The 19,989-nt window shown below is 37.4% G+C and overlaps 1 protein-coding gene across 4 annotated transcripts in view; it reads left to right on the top strand.

Annotated features, from left to right (window-relative positions):
- FAM135A (family with sequence similarity 135 member A) overlaps positions 1 to 19,989 on the top strand; it is an 82,745-nt gene that overhangs the window by 37,045 nt on the left and 25,711 nt on the right. For 3 of the 4 annotated variants that reach the window (XM_031611308.2, XM_090136193.1, XM_090136195.1), the window contains 9 exons: positions 2,468 to 2,607; positions 2,724 to 2,794; positions 3,126 to 3,299; positions 6,233 to 6,359; positions 6,744 to 6,897; positions 8,425 to 8,502; positions 10,752 to 10,801; positions 12,575 to 12,730; positions 19,863 to 19,936. In XM_031611308.2, the coding sequence (XP_031467168.1) occupies positions 2,468 to 2,607; positions 2,724 to 2,794; positions 3,126 to 3,299; positions 6,233 to 6,359; positions 6,744 to 6,897; positions 8,425 to 8,502; positions 10,752 to 10,801; positions 12,575 to 12,730; positions 19,863 to 19,936 (1,024 nt within the window). The remainder of the gene's footprint in view (positions 1 to 2,467; positions 2,608 to 2,723; positions 2,795 to 3,125; positions 3,300 to 6,232; positions 6,360 to 6,743; positions 6,898 to 8,424; positions 8,503 to 10,751; positions 10,802 to 12,574; positions 12,731 to 19,862; positions 19,937 to 19,989) is intronic. The other variant, XM_090136194.1, reaches the window with a different exon arrangement.

Genomic DNA, 19,989 nt, shown 5'->3' with positions numbered 1-19,989 from the left:
GGACAGGGCATCCACCACATCTCTAAGCAAGCTGTTCCAGCGCCTCACCATGCTCACTTTTTTCCTTATATCACCTTATATCACACTCACCTAACAGATTTTTTCATTATATCTAACCTCTGTCTAAACTAGCTTCTTCCTCTGCTTCTCTTTTTATCCCTTACCTAGCCTTTCCCTCCTTTTCATAAGATCATGAGATTTTTAAATCCATGGTTCTTCCATTTTTATTTCCTGTGTCCTTTAGTAGTTCACTTGAAATACTCAGGACCTAGGACAAGTGAGTTAATGGTGACAGGGCAAGACATTTGCTTTAGCTCCAACCTTGTAAAGATCTCCTAGCATTTTTGTAACTTGAAAGGTGATGTAGTCACAATTGAGGAAGTTAAACAGTGGTAATTGTACTATGTATAAAGTTATGTCAGTTTTAAGGCTCTTCTGAATTTCTTATTTTGTAAGAAACTCAACAATAGTTTTCAGGAGCAAAAAAGCACTTTAGGAATGAGGTAGAAATGTTCACTGTGCAAAAATTAATTCATATAATAGAATCATAGAACCATAAAATGGCCTGGGTTGAATAGGACCGTAATGATCATCTGGTTTTAACCCCCTGCTATGTGCAGGGTCACCAACCATCAGACCAGGCTGCCCAGAGCCACATCCAGCCTGGCCTTGAATGCCTCCAGGGATGGGGCATCCACAACCTCCTTGGCAACCTGTTCCAGTGCTTCACCACCCTCTGTGTGAAAAACTTCCTCCTAACATCTAACCTAAACCTCCCCTGTCTTAGTTTAAAACCATTTGTCCTTGTCCTATCACTATCCATCCATTCATTGCCCACTGTTTTTTCTTTGTGGCAGAGGAGGCTTTTTGTGAGGATAGAAGCCTAGTAATAGTCTAGTCCAGACTATGCATAGTTGACTTACTAATTAAAAAAAAAAAAATAGTTCTGCCTTGTTGATTTCATACTGTGAAACCTTGACCCCACGTAGATGTGGCTCTGCCTGTCCCTGGCACTAGTTCTTCCTTTCCTCTCCTCTCTCACTTCCGAGGATGCAGTTTCATGTTATGCTCAGGTCAGCGGAACCAAGGGCTATAATTCAAGGAGCTGGCAGTGCAGAGGAAGCAGGACCTTGGCCATGTGTCTCCATTACTGCTTTTATATCAGCCTGCAGTGGCAGAATCCCTTTTGCTGATTGTGTACAGCTCTGTCAGATTATGAGTAACTTGAAACCATCCCCTCTCTGCCCTTCACCTCTAGCATATGACATGGATTGATACAAGGTGAACATGGAATTGCATAGGGGAATTACCTTTTAATGATTTATCCTTTTTATTTTGTCCAGAAGACCTAAATTGATGATGCATATGAAAGCATTTCAGCAAAGAAAAATGTGTTTTTTCAGGTTTCTAGTTTCTGATGGAATGTTAAGCTAAAATGTTACAAAGGTGACAGAGTGCAAATATTTGCCATATGCAGACTTGTGCAGTGATTTTCTATCACTGGACTGTGGGCTCCAGAGCTGTAAAGCAGGAAGTATTTATTCAGTTTTCTTTGTCTTTTGTGTATTCCTTTGAAGTGGTTTAAAAAAAAAAAAATTGATTTTTTTTTTAATCAAAGTTTCACACTCCCATTTATACAACTTTTAAGGCTTTGTGTTCTGGAAGAGGTTAATGTGATTGAGGCTGTTTGTTGAGGACTGATAAGAAACTGTTGGCCTTACTGTTGCCTCAGTTCTTCCAAGTTCCACTTTCTTCTATGCGTTGTTTCACAGGATTGTGGCTGTTATCGTATTTCCTGTGTGATAATCCTTTGCTATTAATTATTGCTGAATACTTCCTTGGGAACTTTTAAGACTCTCTTTTCTTCCAAAATTCTTTTGACCTTTTTTGGGAAAGGATTCCCCAACTATTTATCACATTTTTCTGAATTCTTTTTGATGAGCAGCTTCTGAGCCGAAAGCAGAAGCGTCGTACTGATCAAGAAATGTAAGATTCGGGTGATAGACTTTGAACTGGTCTGGCCAGAGTAGTATGCAAAAATCTGAAGGAAAGGAGGAACCACCTCTGTTCTTGATTAATTCAGTGGAGTGGTGGTACATGTCAGTTAACATCGCCTCATTTGTAGCTAATTCTGAGATCTCAGTATGTTTAAGCATTGCCAAGCAAAAGGAATGATTAATGAAATAATAATATTTGATGCCTCGAATGTCTTAATATAGATTCTTTGATCTAGAAATTGTATTAAAAGTAAATTACATTCAAATATATTGATAAAGTATTTTTTAGATACAAAGCACATTCCTTCAAACTCCATTAGCTGCTGGCTAAAATGGAAACTGCTGCTTTTGTTGGTGTGATGTTTATAAACGTGGTCATGGAAATGATAGGAATGTTAGGATACTTTATTAACTGCTCTGGCGTTTCCAGATGCTAGCACTATTACATTAATACTTGTTTCTCTTTCCAGGTGCAGATCTTGCCTTTCCTGCTTCAATCCATGACAATATAGTTTACAGTAAAACATTTCAGATTCTCTACAAAAATGAGGAAGTTTCTGTGAATGATGTGATGATTTTCAAAATAAAAATGCTGTTAGATGAGAGGAAGGTAATCTGCCAGTCATATTAACTGTGTTCAGATGCTTAACTCTTTGTTATGTACAGTTTGAATTATTATAAATAAAGGACCTGAAAAGATTTCATGCTTTCACAATTTCTTTTTAGATTGAAGAGTCTCTTAATGAAATGAATTTTCTGCTAACGTTAGACCTACACTTCACGGATACAGACTATTCGTAAGTTTAAATTTGGAAGATTTTATTACAGCAACAGCATATGTTAACTTTTTAAACTAATTAAAACTGTGTTATATATAGATGTACTGCGTTCCTATTAGGCATATATGAGATTACAAGATAAATCCAACACTGAGGCCTGTTAAGGTTTCATAACCAGCTTGACTCATTTTGATATTGTTTTTCCCTTGGGAAGATGCTATTGCATTCCAAAGTACACACCAGTGCTAAATTGTTATCTGTATCGATTGCTAATAACTTGCTTGCACATTATCCTTTAAATATAGTCACTATAATTGGTTTTTTTGTTTGTTTTTTTTTTTACTCTTAGACCAGATGACCTGAGCACACTACAGCCAATTAGTAGCCGAACTTTAAAGTTGCACTTTAACTTACACCGGGGCCTTCATCATTACGTCAATGTTATGTTTGATTACTTTCACCTTTCTGTCATATCAGTTATAGTTCATGCTTCTCTGGTTGCTCTGCATCAGCCCTTGATAAGGTAATCTCTTGTTAATAAAATGTAAATCAAGTATCAGGTGCCCAAATGGAAATGTTATAAACACAGCATACTTAGGAAGGAGTTAAGTCTCCATGCAGTGGGATTTTCTTTATGCTTGTGGTATCTGAGGTCCAGAGGGTGGAGAAACGTCTTTTAAGTTATCTGGAACAGATTCTGAATTTGTTTTTGTTGGACATAAGCATATGCAACATAGTATAATACAATTGGAGAACAGAGAAGGTATGTATAAGTATCTGTATGTATGGATGTATATTTGTATGTGTAAATATTCATTCATGTTCTTCATCTGTAAGATCTTCTGCTGACTCTAGTTAGTGACTGAAGTGGATGCTGTTAATAGAATATCCTGAGTTTTAAGGCACCCACAAGAATCATTGAGTCTAATAGAAATAGAGCATCTCTTGCTGACTGTACTCTCTGTTTTCAATTACTACTGTAATGGCAATGATGTCTGCAAATGATGCATTTACCTTTTCTAAAGTAAATGAAACCTAGGGTTTTCATTTTTTCTTTAAATAAGTTTTTACCTAGTTTTCACTGAAACCTTTTTCTTTCATTAGCTGGTATCACACACTGCAATCTTTTTGCTTCTCTATCTCAAAAATAAGCATGAGTAAAAGGCCATACTGTCAGCCACACAGACAAAGCTTTATCTTTAGCATATCTGCCTTTGCCTTCTTTCAAGGTATTGAAGACCTGAAATGCGTTAAGATTTTTCATATTCAAAATCAGACGGAGATATGAATGCTAAAGCCTTTAGCTTAAGGAATTTTCACTGCTTGCACCTGGCTTCACCTCCTGGCAAATACACGCGATCACATATGTTAGGATGCCATTCTGGGCAGCAGGACTGTGCTAGTTTGGAGAATTCAAGTAATTTCTTTTTTTTCTTTTTTCCTCCATCCAAATTGAATGGTTTTGGTGATGAGTTTGAGGCAAGGCTGTCTAAGTGAATGAACTGAACTGTCATGTCTCTAAAGGGATGCATTGTTTAAGGGAGGAACAGTTAGTGAGGAGTGGGAATATCTGAACCTACTACTATTTTGAGGACCTCACGTAATAAAATGACACACTTAAAGTACCAGCATTTATATGAAATGTCAGTTGTTAAAATACAACACAAGTAAAATTCAAGTGGTTCACCTGTGTTCATCCCTTAGCTATAAGGTCAAACCAGCTCATTGAGAGAAAATGAAAAAACAGGCTTTGTTACTAGTTTTCAGTCAGAAATGCATTTGTCCCTTCTGACTTTTAAAAGGTTGCAAAAAAATTGTATATTCTTGTATAAATGTTTCTCCAGTTTCTAGCTTCCTAAGCATATGGGAGGAGATACTAAAACAGAACAACTTCATTGCTGTTTCAGTTATCTTTAAAGCAGGATGCGACTGCTGTTGATGAAATTATTTTAAGGATCCAAGTTGGCTTTTCATCAATTTGAGCAGGGAGGGGAAACAACCTTCAAATGTACAGTGTTTTATTTGAGCTGGGCTACACTAAATATTGTAATATTTAGCGAGTACTGTGTAGTTGCCATCTCCTTGTCTGGCTCGTATCTCTGGCTTTCTGAAAAGCTTGAGCATGAACAGAAAATGATCAGAGGATTGCAGTACCTCCCCTACAAACTAGGCTGAGGGCATTGGGCTTGCTCAGCCTGGAGAAGAGAAGGCTGTGAAGAAACCTCATTGCAGCCTTCTGGTATTTAAAAGTCAATTATAAACAGGAGGAGAATCAATTTTTTGCTAGGATAGACAGTGATAGGACAAGGGGGAATGGTTTTAAGCTCAAGGAGGGAAGGTTTAGATTGTATGTTGGGGAAGTTCTTTATAGAGAGAGTGATGAGGTGCTGGAACAGGCTGCTCAGAGAGGTTGTAGATGTTCCATCCCTGGAGGTGTTCAAGAGCAGGTTGGATGGGGCCCTGGGCAGCCTGGTTTAGTGCCCGATCTGGAGGTTGGTACTCCTGCCTGTGGCAAGGAGTTGATACGTGATTATCCCTAAGGTCCCTTCCAACCCAAGCCATTCTGTGATTGCAGAGTTCTTTTCTTTCCTCCTTCCTTCGGACTCTCCTAGATGAAGGTTTGCTAGGGGGTCACTTTCTGGGTGTTTTCAGACTAGCATCTAGGATCTCCTTCTCTAACGAACACTCGGTGTTAATATTTTACACAAGAGAGAGGAGGTGATTCTACTTGGTTAGCCTTGATGCCCTGTGCAGTCTATTTTTTTTAATCAACATGTCACTGATTATTCCTGCCCACTGTCTAAAAGCTCCTGCTTTTTGCATTCATTCCTCTTTCACTGCTTTTTCCCCAGCTCTGTCCTCACAAAGCTGCTGTTGTAGGATACTGTGTTCTCCCAGCAGTCCTTGATGGACTTTCCTCTTCAGTAGCAGAGGTCAGGCTTTTGTTACAGAAACAGCAATGGCAGTTCATGTGACAGCTTTCCAACTGCTTGCTACTGCTTCACTTGTAGGAAGTAAAGTCTCCCCCCTCAAAGATGACAGAAAATGAACGCTTCTCACCTGTCACAGATCAAAATGGATCTGTATGGCTTCAACTTTCAGGAACGTGTTTAAATTAGTTGCATTGGAAAGTATGAGGAAGATCTTACATAGTCAACAGCAGAACAGCTGAGGGTAATAATTTCTTAAATTGCTCCAGTAAGCTGGAGACACTCTTGGAAGAGAACTGCTCCCCAGATGTAGCACTTGAGACTAACTGAGACTTCTGGGCAATCCCTGCATGAAGAGTTCTAAGAGGGCAGCCCGCCATGCTAAAGGCATCCAGGATATTACTGAGAAACAGCTTAAAAACAATACAAAAAGAAAACAAAACAAAACCAACCAACCAAACAAAAAACTGCTAAATTTGTGACACATAACTTGTTGGACTTAACAGTTCATTTGTGCTTCTTGCAGTTTTCCTCGCCCAGTGAAGAACACGTGGTTAAACAGGAATGCACCAGCACAAAATAGGGACTCTGTGATTCCTTCTCTGGAAAGCGTGGTCTTTGGCAATAACTACACAAAGCAGTTATCAGCTGATGTAAGGATATCTCAACTGAACGTTTTATTTGTATTTTGTAGGGTGATGTGAATTTTATCTCAATAAGTCTTATCTTCTGCAGAAATATTACTTGATAAAGAATGAACTTTGTTAAGACATATTTTGTTGTGTCGTGTAATATGGGGAGATAGAAAAATTGTTGCAGAAGGCTGTTACATATTTCAAGATCATGCAGATGGAAAGCTTACAATATTTAGTTTAGCCTTCTTTTTTAAGATACTGCAAACCACTGAGAATTGCAAAAAGCTGAATGAGGTTCATGAAAAGAGGCAATTTGCATGTCTTCTTATTCCGTTAACACTTCATTTATTGTATCAAATTAGAACACCTAAATCTTTTTTTCTCTTTTTTTTCTTTTTTTAGGGTTGCAGTTTTGTTGTTTCAGAGTCTTTCCTCAGCCATGCCTATAATTTCCACTATACACTTTGTGCCAGTTTGCTGCTTGCTTTCAAAGGCTTACATAGCTATTTCCTTATGATAACAAAGGAGCTCCCCTCTTCTCACCGAATTGAACTGGGTATGTTGAATTTAATAAAACATACAGCTTTTGCTTTTTCTTGAAATTATCTCCTCTTCTCGACTGAATTGGCATTACTTTCATACATCTTATATATCTAAAATCCTTTTGCTCAAACTGAGCTGGAATTTAATAATTAAAGAAGGAAAAAAGAGACAAATGCATTACAAATTTATGCATAGAAAAATACCACAAACTGAGGCTTTTTCTTTATAGAAGGAAAAACACTACATAGAATAGTTCTGTGTTGGTTATCTTAATCTTGATATGGAGGGGAACGCCCTATTAAATGAATGACTCAACTCTTAGTCTAACTTGTAAGGACAACATGCACTTTTTGCCAAGTAGAATCTGTTGGCATTATTGTTACTGTAAGAATAGGCTTAGACCGTGTCTTGATGTTTAAATGATTTAGAGAGGACCTTAAATTCCCCTAAAACACTATCACAAAATAGATGTGATAGAAAGAAGCTGGCAATTGAATTCCATTGTCAGGAGGTATCATGTACTCCTCACTGTAGTCACAGCAAAGATTCACATAAGCTTCAGCAGTACTTGGCTCAGACCTTTACTCATTTCTGTGGGTAACTTGGCTTAAGGAAGTGCAATCTTGAAAAGAAATACTCTAAATAAATACATTAAGAGAAAAATAGTATTCACATTTATAATATGCACTGAACTGATTCTGCCAATGGTTTGTTTCCTGTGCTGTTTGTTTTGTTGTGTTGTTTTTTTTTTCAAGTTTCTGCCATAATTATTTTCTTATTTCTAAATTTTTTTTCTTCATTTATTCCAGTTATTTTGTATATACATTGATTGGGAATATTGATATAACAAAAAGAACTAATAATGTGGATACTAATTATGCTGTTATTACTTGCCCTTTGCTCATGCAAAATAACCAGTGCTTATCATTAATGCTTGTTTCTCTAAACTCCATCAAGAGTTACAAATAAAAATAAAATAAGAAAGGAAAAGAAAGCCACGTTTCTATGATATCTTCTACAAAATAATTGAAGCTCTCTGGACTTCAGTATGAAGTACAAAATCATTACTTAGACTTCTTTTAATTTTTTAAGTAAATGAACTGCCTTTTGGTGATTTTATATATGAGATGCAAGACAATCTCTTGCCCTGGTTAAATCTCAAATTTTCTATTTTTTTGTTTTAAATTAAATTATAACCTCCTTAATTTTGTTTTGTCCGCTTGCTTTGCTGTTGCTCTGCCATACCACTTAAGGAAAACAGTGATTTTGCAGAAGCATGCACAATCATCTGTTGAACTCAGTTACCGTAATTGAGCTTTTACATATTATTGGTTTCAGGAAATAAAAGAGTGTAATGTCTATCATGAGTGATATCTAATCTATAAACTACACCAAAATTATATGCTTTCATGTATTTCTCTAACTGCACTAATTGCTAGGCTAGCCATAAGCTTTTTTACTAACTTTAAGGCAAATAATAAATCACAGGTGAAAGAAGGAGTGTAGTAACTAGTCATGTGTGTGCAATCCCTATAACTAGCCAAGGCCAGCATGCAGGTCCTTTATGAACGCCTTCTCAGAAGAAAATTTCCACGAACCCAGAGAGACGCCTACCTAGGTATGTTTTCAAAGCAGGTGATTTAATCCCTCAGATTTTCATTAATAACATAAAATACTATATTCTTCTCTAAACAGAAGCACTATTTCACTATTCAGCCATAATAAGAGTACGTTAAACTCCAGTGAAGTCTGTAGAATTGAACTACTAATTTCTAGATTGAGTATAGAAAGTAAAATCATTCACTTATTTGGCTCAGTGTTATTCTGTTTTAATTGTAAAAAGTAATTGAAGAGTTCAGACAGTTGTCATAAACTTAAATAAAGCAGCAAAAAATGATAGTTTTATTTAAATCATTACGGACTCAGGGTTTTGTTGGTTATGTTAGTTTGATTTTGGTTTTTAAATAATTAAAAGCTAACAGCGCTTCTCCCTGAGACATTGTTCAGATTGCTTCTGGCTTCTTGAGATTCGATTCTTCTAAACCCTCCACAAGACATTCTCAAAGATCAGGGTGCATTTGTCCACGTCTAAATGGACAACCCACCTTTGGAGAGCATCAGTGTTGGTTTGATGTAATGCAAACCATGCTGTTTAAGTGCAAGGCACTTTGCAACGGGGAAAGAAGAAAATAGCAGTTCAGCCTCGTGGACATTAGTGTTAATCATATATAACTGCATTTTGGTTTTGTTTACAAAAAGGAACAAAACAAAACAATTTTAGCTGAGCCAGCAAAATTTCATCAGTTATTTACTGGATAAACAACACTGCTATCAAATGTTAACAGTTAATTTCATTTTGTCAGTGTTTTTTTTTGTTTCCCTTTGTACCAGTACCTCAGATGGAGAAAGAAATCAAATCACAGTACAAAATTATTATTTAATTGATTAGATTTGGTTGACTAGAATTGGAATGATTAGTAAGACATTAGTTTTAAATGTTGTTTCAAACCTGTCCTCAATCTCAGTGTGACAAACAGGGTGAATATTCAGTATTGTGTTTCATAGTGAATCAGATATCTTTTTCCATTAGTGACAAAATTTATGGGGCCACAAACACCCCAAAATTAATATATAAATCGTATGTAAACTGTTTTCATATATTTTCGGAATAATTTTCAAGTGGTGTCTAGTTAATAGATATAAGTAGTTTCTTTCCAAACTGTTTCTAAACTTGCTTCTGAGAACTTCCTGCATTTCTGTAAGATGTGTATTTTCTCAGACCTTGGAGTTTTTTGAATTAATTTGTCATTGTGTTTAAATCTAAGTATATATCATGTATAGCAATGATGTGAAAGTCAGTAAATACTTACTAATCTAGAAGGTATCAGTTGAAGATGAATCAACACGATGTTGCTGTTGGTAAACTTATTTCACTATTCATATCCTAGATTTATTAATGTGAGTTTGCAAGAGTGTTTTGTTGGTGTAGATTCTCAAATAAAATAGTGTTTTTTTCCTTAATACTGTTTTTTAGAAATTAAATATTTGTTACAAGTAATACAAGGTTTATAAATTGTTCCCTTGTTACTGGTACCTCACATGTAGAAAGAAATCTAATCATTGTACAAATTTATTATTTAATTGATTGGATTTCGTTGACTAGAATTGGAATTATTAATAAGAAAGAATATCATACATAAAGGAATACATCTGTATTCCTTATTTATAAGTCATTTGAGGTTCTGAGCGAGTTTAAGCTGCCATTCTATGCAAGACTATGTTTCTCTTAACATTGAGCTATTGAGAGAAAAATTAATTAGATTATTTGACCAAGCTGTAAATCCTCAGACAACCAAAGAATCTGTTCTTATTCCTGTGACTCAGAAATCAAGTAAATAATATACCCATAGAAAAATGGTGCTAAAGTAAAGGATGCCTGGAAAATCTGAGGTGGAAGATCAGTTGTGTTACCTCAGTTGTGAATGATGACACTGCTGCTGAATAGCTGAGCAGTTCTAAGAGGGTGTGATATGCAAATGTGTAATCTAACTTACAGTGTTTGCAAGAGCAACTTGGAATGAAAAACTGGTATCCTTGCCAAGGTCTCATGAGAAACGTTCACAATACATAGTTGCAAAACAATTTTTATTAATCATGTTCTGTCCTCAATATCAGTAATTAGTACGAAATTATTTTAATAAGAGTTTATAATATACTTGATTTGAAGCTCACTGTAGAAATTAATATGGTCTGAGGTTTTATTTGATAGGTTCTTTTCTTTTAAATGGTTTTGATTGTGAGATAATTGTCTTTGCTCTGCAACTTGGAAGGTATGTTTTTCATAAATATATACTCTCATCTTTCCAGAAAACATCGATGTAGAAGTTCGTCTTTCAGAACTGTGTGAAGAAGTAAAGGTAATACTTTTCATTTATTAAATAAGTGAAGTAACTGTAAAAGTAAGAGTATGCTAATTTCACGTGCTACTTAGGAATAAAATACTTCAGTGATATCAACCTGTATGGTTTTTTGCCAACGTTTCTATCAGCTGTTCTTCTTTCACAGAGAAATTGCTCGGCTGACACACAAACTTCCGTACTGATCTGGTGGTCGTGTGGCCATGTAACTTTCGTAGATTATGAAAGTGAGGATTATAGAAAGATGGATTGCTTGCATTAAAATCGCATTTTGAATTTTCTGCATTCATTAGTTGAATCTTTTATTTTTGAACTTGTCAAATAACAAAAGTTTATAAGTTTGAGTAGCAGAAACTTGTACAAAAGCAGATTCTCTAGCTCCTCCCCACTTCTGCAAGGTGCTGTCCTGATGCCGTCTCCTCTTTTCCATATATTCTTAAGGAAATACTGTCCACTTAGATGATTCAGATTTGCCTCCTCAACTCTTTCATGTGCACCAGTCAGAATTATCCTCAGCTGAACAGCTGATCTCCTTATCACAGATGAGTTTAAAGCAGAAGGTTGAGAACTTTTTTTAAGATTTTCCATGCTTTGTTGCTGAGTGGGCCAACTATGCAGCTTTTGTAGCAGAGTTACTTTTCATTTCTATACTAGTAGTGCAGTTGCAAGGAAACGTAATACTGCTCTTAAAAAAAAGTCACTTGTACTGGAGACAAAGCCAATGCAGTTAGCTCTCCATGAGCAGCTGGTAATCTTACTTCATAAACTAGAAAGTTTATGAAGGTTTTTTGCTGAGCTTTTTCTGGTGGTTTTTTTTGTTGTTGTTTGTTTGTTTGTTTTACACAGCTTCTGTGAATTCTTCCAGTAGTTAAGATTATTTTTTCATTAGTTTTTCCCTTAGCTTGCTAAACTATGTTTATATTTTTTCCTTTTTTTCCTTTCCGTTCTTTTCTGCAGTTCTCTTCAAAAGTTCTTCCTCTTCTTTCTAATCTTGCCTACTAACTTGTTGTTTCAGTATTCATAATCCTCTTTTCTGCTTCCTCTTTAATAGTGCTGAAGTTTAGGTCTTTACTGCCTGTACTTTTTAACGCTTTGCCTCAATGCCTTATGTGTCTTCAATGAGTTTCTGAAAAACATTTTCCTCAAATGGTAGGGGACAGAAGCCTTAAAATTTACACTTGCCTGGTATGGAGCTATATGCTGGAATTACAGTGCACTTTTAAGAAAGAAAAGCTTGCTTTGTGCTGAATGTGTGTAGCCTGGTTCTTGGAAGCCTATATCAGAACACTGATTCCTTAGCATGCTTAAAGTGTATGTAGGTATATGATGACGTATAAACATTATCACAAGTAGTTAATATTCTAAAGTGAAAATGTCTTCATTTAATTCTTCAAGGTTGCATCAAGTTTGGACAAATATATCAAATATCAATTTCCTGTTTTCTAATTCAGACTCCTATTCCTTTCAAGCACACTCTACTTTTATATGTTAGAAAATACAGTAGTTGCAACTCATTGTTATTAATGGAATAATTGCTTCAGCTTAAGATCAGAAGTACTAATCCTAAAAGACATCTGGATAACATTTAAAGCAACCTAAAACAGAGTGTTTATGTTAGAAATGAAATAAGTCATGTTACAATACTTAGACAAAACAGTTCTTATTTGGAAGTTATTTTTAAATTAAAATTCTTACTAATATGAAAAACCCTTTTTTTATTTTGTCTGTCCATCGTGATCTAATAATAATGTAAATCTTTTTTCTAAACTTCAGAAAATGGAAAATCCTGATGAACTGGCAGAACTTATAAATATGAATCTTGCTCAGCTTTGCTCACTTCTGATGGCTCTCTGGGGGCAATTTCTGGAGGTCATTACCTTACAAGAGGAGGTCACAGCATTGCTAGCACAAGAACATCACACATTAAGGGTAAGTATGTGAGAGCTGGTCAGCATTTAAACAGCTCTTCTTCCAAGCTCAGGATCAGTGTGTCCCTCTGAGCAAGAAATCAGGAAAGGGTGGCAGGAGACCTGTGTGGATGAGCTCACGCACAAACTCAAATGGAAGAAGGTCCATGAAATGTGGAAAAAAGGTCTGACCACTTGGGAAGAATATAGAAATGTTGTCAGGGCCTGCAGGGATGCGACGAGGAAGGCTAAAGCCCACCTGGAATTGAATCTAGCAAAGGTGATAAAGGATAATAAAAAAGGCTTTTTTTAAAGTATGTTAAAGAAGACTAGGGAGTCTTCCTCTTTCCTTCCTTAGTCTCACTGCTAAGTGAGGGGGGTGTTCTGGTAACAGGGGATGCTGAGAAGGTGGAGATACTGAATGCCTGTTTTGCTTCTCTCTTCAGTGAAAAAGCTCTCCCTCAGGAATCCCTGACCCTGGAGGTTAGTGAGAGGGTCTAGGGAATGGAAGACTTCTCTTTAGTCAGGGAAGAGGCGGTCTGAGAGCGCCTAGGCAACACTAATGATCCTAAATCCATGGGACCCGATGGGATGCATCCACGGGTGCTAAGGGAGCTGGCAGAGATTGCTGAACTGCTCTGTCATCTTTGAGAGGTCTTAGAGAATGGGGTAGGTGCCTGAAGACTGGAGGATAGCCAATGTCACTCCGGTCTTCAAAAAGGGCAAGAAGGAAGATCCAGGTAATTACAGGCCAGTCAGCCTCACCTCTGTCCCTGGAAAGGTGATGGAACAGCTTATGCTGGATGCCATCTCCAGACAACTGGAAGAAAAGGAAGTTATCAGGAGTAGTCAGCATGGGTTCACCAGGGGAAGGTCATGCTTGATGACCTCTGCATTGTTGTCACTGGCTGGGTGAATGGAAGGAATGCAGTGGATGTAGTCTACCTTGATTTCAGCAAAGCATTTGATACTGTCTCCCATGACATCCTTATAACAAAGCTAAGGAAGTATGGGATAGATGAGTGGACAGTGAGGTGGGTTGAGAACTGGCTGACTGGCAGAGCACAGAGGGTCATCACTGGCGATGCAGAGTCTGGTTGGAGGCCTGTTACTAGCAGTGTTCCTCAGGGGTCGGTCGGTGCTGGGTCTGGTGTTGTTCAGCATCTTCATCAATGACCTTGATGAGGGGATAGTGGCCACCCTCAGCAAGTTTGCTGATGATACGAAGTTGGGAGGATTGGCTGACACACCTGAAGGCTGTGCTGCCATTCAGCGAGACCTGGACAGGCTGGAGAGCTGGGCAATAAGAAACCAGATGAGGTTTAACAAAAGCAAGTGTAGAGTCTTGCACCTAGGGAGGAATAATTGCATGCACCGGTACAGGCTGGGGGATGACCTGCTGGAGAGGAGCTCTGTGGAGAGGGACCTGGGTGTCCTGGTGGACGACAGGTTGGCCATGAGCCAGCAGTGTGTCCTTGTGGCCAAAAAGGCCAATGGCATTCTGGAGTGCATTAAAAAGAGCGTGGCCAGCAGGTCGAGGGCGGTGATCCTCCCCCTCTACTCTGCCCTGGTAAGGCCTCATCTGGAGTACTGTGTCCAGTTCTGGGCTCCCCAGTACAAAAAAGACAGGGATCTCTTGAAAAGAGTCCAGCGGAGGGCCACAAAGGTGGTGAAGGGCCTGGAGCATCTCCCCTATGAAGAAAGGCTAAGTGAACTGGGTCTGTTTAGCTTTGAGAAAAGAAGACTGAGAGGGGACCTGATCCAGGTCTATAAATATCTAAGGTCTGGGGGGCAGAGTGGCGAGGCCAGACTGTTTTCAGCAGTGTGTGGAGACAGGACAAGGGGAAACGGCCAGAAACTGCAGCACAGGAAGTTCCGCACCAATGTGCACAAGAACTTCTTTATGGTGAGGGTGACGGAGCACTGGAACAGGCTGCCCAGGGAGGTTGTGGAGTCTCCTCTGGAGATATTCAAGACCCACCTGGACACCTACTTGTGTGACCTGGTGTAGGGATCCTGCTTTGGCAGGGGGGTTGGACTCGATGATCTCTGGAGGTCCCTTCCAACCCCTACAATTCTGTGATTCTGTAATTCTGTGTTAACTCTGATGTTATAAAGGGCTTGTTCGTACTCTTAGTGGGACGCCTTGTAATGGAAATGCATATAAAAATGCAAATACAAATTCTAATTTTTCTAGTTTTATTTGTGAAGATTAGTGGGAATCATAAAAGGAGCTGCTGCGTTCCATTTGTTAGTTTATGTATTGTCTTGTTAGCATATATTCTTGAAACATAATACATAAAGTACAATGTTTTTGTTTACAAACCACTTTGTTGAACTTCTGAATCTGAAACACAGTTCAGAAGGCAAATTGCAGTCTGTGGGAGATGTATTTTTGTAGAATTAAGTATTTTTCTGCAGGAGCTATACCTGGTGCTCACCACTGTTCCTTCCCTACTGCAGTTAGACTGCTTGTTTATATCATAAAATTAGATATATTTTTCTTCTGAATTGAGAATTTACAGCATTTATAGGCTTTGAAAGGGCTGTGAATTGGGATTAAAAAAAAAAAGGAGTCAAACTGGAAATGATCCAGCATGTATGTGTGTATATGTATAAAAATAGATACATCGTAGTAACTATACACAGAGTGCATCTGTTGATGTGTGTATGTGTATATAGACTTGCTGCAGGCTGTCTGCAGCACACAGTGAAATATTTTCTCATATGAACTAAACCTTTCCCCTTGTCTTCTAATAAATAAATCTTTCTGTCCCCTCTTTTGTGGTCACAGATTTGAAAAAACATAACAGTTAAAATTTTTCAGAGAGTAAGATTCATTAAAACAAATAAGCACCCATACTCCCCAAACATGCAACTTGACCTTCAGTCAGCTTTACATCTTTACCATCTGACATCATAATCCATGCATTTTTCACATCCATCTAAGAGGTCATGTCAAAACTTATCTGGGGGTTCTCCTTGTAATTTTCAGAGAGCTTGTTAGTAGATCCAGTTAATGAGAGTACAACACAAACAATATTGTCACAATCCAAAATAAAGTCCATTTTAAGGTTTTAGTTTGCAGAAGTTTGATTTATCTAACCAACAATTCTGTTGTTCACATCAAAAAACCTTCAAAAACCTTTCAGTTTTGAAGGGGACACTGATTATGAAGAATACGTTGTCTTGGTTAATGAGGGAATTGTGATTGTGCAGATAATCTATTCTGTACATTAAGTGGATTTTTTTAGAAAGAGTGCAAGACTTGTTTGTTGGAATGGAAATATTAGCAATAGGAAGGTATGATCAATTTACTGGACATCTCTGAATCTTACTAGCTTTTCTATACTTTTGATATAAATTCTAGAATCTTTGGATAATGGAAGCTATGAAATGAGAGAACTGTTCCACTTAACCTGCACCTGCATTCAATTGCTGCTAAATTAGTATTTGTACATTTATACTATGAATAAAGCCAAAAGAAGGATTGAGACTTTTATTTTAACTTACCCGATGTTTTTTGTATGCTAGTAGTGATATGTGCTTAGCTTCTTAAACGTGGTTTTTAGAATCTCTGATATGTCATTCTCTCTAGTTCTCAAATACCTTATGAATACAAATTTACTGCATTTATTTTAGGGAACATCGTAGAACTATATCATACATTTATAATGTGGCTTAGGTTAGGTTGGAATGTTGATCTAGGTCCATCCCCTTGCCATGAGCAGGGCTGTCGCTCATCAGCTCAGCTGCCCAGGGCCCCATCCAGCCTGGCCTTGAGCACCTCCAGGGATGGGACACCACAGCTCTCTGGGTATGGACCAGGGCCTCACTACCCTCTGAGTAAAAAATTTCTTATCAGCATCTGACCTAAATTGCCTCTGTTTTAGTTTAAACACATTCTCCCTTTTCCCATCACTCATTATGATACCATGTAGGTCCCCCTCCTACTTGTAGACTCCCTTCAAGTACTGCAAGGCCAGAATGAAGTCCCCCCAGACTCTTCCCTTCCCCAGCCTAAACAAGCCCAAGTTCCTCAACCTTTCTTTGTAGGAGAGGTGCTCCAGCCCTCTGATCATCTTTGTGGCTTTCCCTGGACCTGTTTCACCAGCTCCACATCCCTCCTGTGGTGTGCACCCCAGGCTTGGATGCAGTACTGCAACTGGGGCCTCACGAGGGTAGAGTAGAGGGGAACAATCCCCTCCTTCTCCCTGCTGGCCGCCCCTCTTTTGGTGCAGCACAGGATGCAGTTGGCTTTCCAGGCTGCAAGTTAACACTGCTGGTTCATGTCCAGCCTTTCATCAAAGTAATTAATAAGGGTGTACGGACTGAAATACTGTTTGTATTTAGAGTATTTTGGGGATGTTTTCCAGTTTTCACAAAATCTGGAATTCCCTTTCTCCCTTCTTTAAAGACAAAGGCACAACAGAATGCTTTTATGCCCACTTTTTCTAGTATCTATCACTATTTTTCAATGTTACATACAATTTTTTCTTCTTTAATATGAAAAAAGTCTGTTTTTGTAATAAAAGCTGTAGGAATATTCTTCTGGGGCTATGAATCTGCATTTGCAGCATAGTGTTGTGCTGAAGATTCATGAGTAGTCATCTATATAGCTTGCTACTGAGCAACATCAGGTATAAATTTTCTGAGTTTTCTGTCTTGAGCTCAGAGCTCACTCTTGTTATAACAAACAACAAATATTTTTAATAAAAAATAATGCAAATATGTATAAATATAATAAAGCTAGTTTTATTTTCGAAAGAAGTCACTAATTGCTATTGCTTACTGAGTTCTGCAGTTACTGGATACCTCAGTATCTATCCAAACATCAAAGACTTAAAAAGCAGGACGCGGGTAATCTTAAACTTACCTTTTTATTTAGGGCCTGATAGCACAGAGCAAGCAGGTAGTCTCTAAGCTTGCTTTCTGGCACAAGCTGAATAATACAGCATTGAGAAGGAAATTTTACCTGAGCCAACTTACAGAGAACCAGCAATGCAATGGTACTTAATTTTACAAGGACTAATTTGCAGATATCTCAGTGGTTTCCTGTTCTCCAAGCTGAGAAGAGCTTTTGTGAATATTTTGGAAATACGTGCAATTAAAATATACGTAAATAGACCAAATGCCACTGGACTTCCCACATGGCAACAAAGCAGAAGTCAGCAATCCACAACTTCAGTAAAGCTTTACATTAAAAAGAGATGGTAAATTTGAGCCTTGGTATTCTTAAGAGCATGGATGATTTTTGATTTTGGATACTGTTTTGCAGGACTTACTGTAATATTTTGCAGTTTGCATTGACAGTCTTGAGAATTCTTATATAAACTTGTGGGAAACCTGCAATGATCATGTTTCAATTAGCGCTGTTGTCCGCAGGTCAACTGATGCAGACTTTGCTGATTAGTGAATTTTGGTGGGATTTGACTAATTCTCTTCATGAAAGAATATCTGCTGTTTCTGAAATAGGATTTCTGTACTATACAAAATTCTGTCCTTCTAAATAATCTCTGTATTTTGGAAACAGATGCTTTCTTTTGGTCTCTATCCAATGCCTAACGCTCTTTTAACTTTACCTTTTCTTCTTGCAGTATTTATAGACTGTACTCGTCACAGGCAAGTTCTCCCTGGGAAGGTTTTATATTAATCTAAGAGAAATGGACGCTTTTAGGGACTCAGTCATCTGACTGGTTTTGATGTTCTTATTAAATGGCCCCCTAAAACGCCTGTCATTTGCATTTGGTCAAATCATTTTCAACCTCTTAGCATAGGTACTTACAAAATGGGCAGTTCTTCTGAAGTATTCTTAGAAAATAAGGTCATGAGGAAATTAAATATTTTAGATACTTAGTAATCACTTTGCATACATCTCTGTAAAATGCTATACCAGTTCTTAAATGTTTCATAAAGCATCGGGATATATGTAGTTGTGCTAGAATGTTCATCAACTCCAACAATCCCACTGGCAAGGCTTTCACATTTGTTCTATTGAAAAAGTTACTTATAGGAGGTTATTACACAAAGTTTGTACACTACTAGTTCACTTTAGATCTTTGTTTCATAGTGACATCTTCTGGTAGATCTGAACACATTATTCCAGAATAATTTCTTTCAATTTGATGAGTCCTAATATAGGAGAACTGAGAACCAGCATCTTAGGAGTGCTACTCATCAGTGTGTGGGTGCTCAGTGTTTATTCCACAGCAGTTTTTCTATCCTATTTTTGTTTTGCTTTTTGTCTGTCATACTTCAACAAACAAAGCATACTGTCACACTGCACTGAACTGCATGTTTTGATGCAGGTAATTGGCAGTTGCAAAAACAAAAGTTCTAAACAAATGCATTCATATTGAAGTAATGTTTTAATATAATACTGGAAACGGGTGACATCTGATTTGCAAAACCTTAACTTGGATTTTCTAGAAACTGTGCTTTCAATACATTAACTATATCTTAATTGTAATAAGTTTGTGTAGAATTCATACTATTTTATCTCAGCATACTTGATGATAAAAAACAAAGTTCCGTATGTTATAAAATAACGTTTTAATATTTTATGGTTTATTAATTTCAGAAATACAATTATGTCTTGAATAAAGCACTTATAACCAGCACACATGCTGTTATTTATCAATTGCAGCTGAAATCTTTACAAACAATAGATTTTTTTCTGAAACAGTTAAGTTGTAGGATTGACAGTATTCATGAAACGTTTGGAATGCTTCTTGAGAATGTGATTCTGATTCTGAAGATGATTCTCAAGCACATTTAGAAGTGCCCATCAAACAGTCATTTCCTTTCACTGAAATTTCTCATGGTATTTTTGTGTGTTATTGTTTCAGGTGGGCCTGATTTAAATGATTCAATTTTTGGTTATCAAGTTTTCAGCAGGCATTGAGTATAATACATTTCCCTTTAGTCATCCACTGCACAAGTTAAAATTCTGCTTTCACTTGCAAATCTTGTCTGTGATATCCTCTTCTCTCATCTGCCCAAACTGAACATTAAAAAACCAGCAAAAAAACCACAAAATTTTTAATATATATTAATCATACAAGTTAATAATATTGCAGTGTAGGAATACTGGTGGATTTTCAGAACTTTTGTGTAATATAAAACTCAGCTCTACCTGTATTTGGATCTTGCAGGTGCGTAGATTTGCAGAAGCGTTCTTCTGTCTTGAGCATCCTAGGCAGGCTGCCCTTGCCTATCAAGAACTACAGTGAGTAAACATTTGAAGTGCAAAATATGTAGCACGTAGTACTATTATTCTGT

This window comes from Phasianus colchicus, chromosome 2 (assembly GCF_987193195.1).
Source record: "Phasianus colchicus chromosome 2, bPhaCol1.hap1.1, whole genome shotgun sequence".
NCBI classification, from domain to species: domain Eukaryota; kingdom Metazoa; phylum Chordata; class Aves; order Galliformes; family Phasianidae; genus Phasianus; species Phasianus colchicus.
Note: the sequence above shows the minus strand (reverse complement) of the source record. Positions and strands in the feature narration are given on the sequence as shown.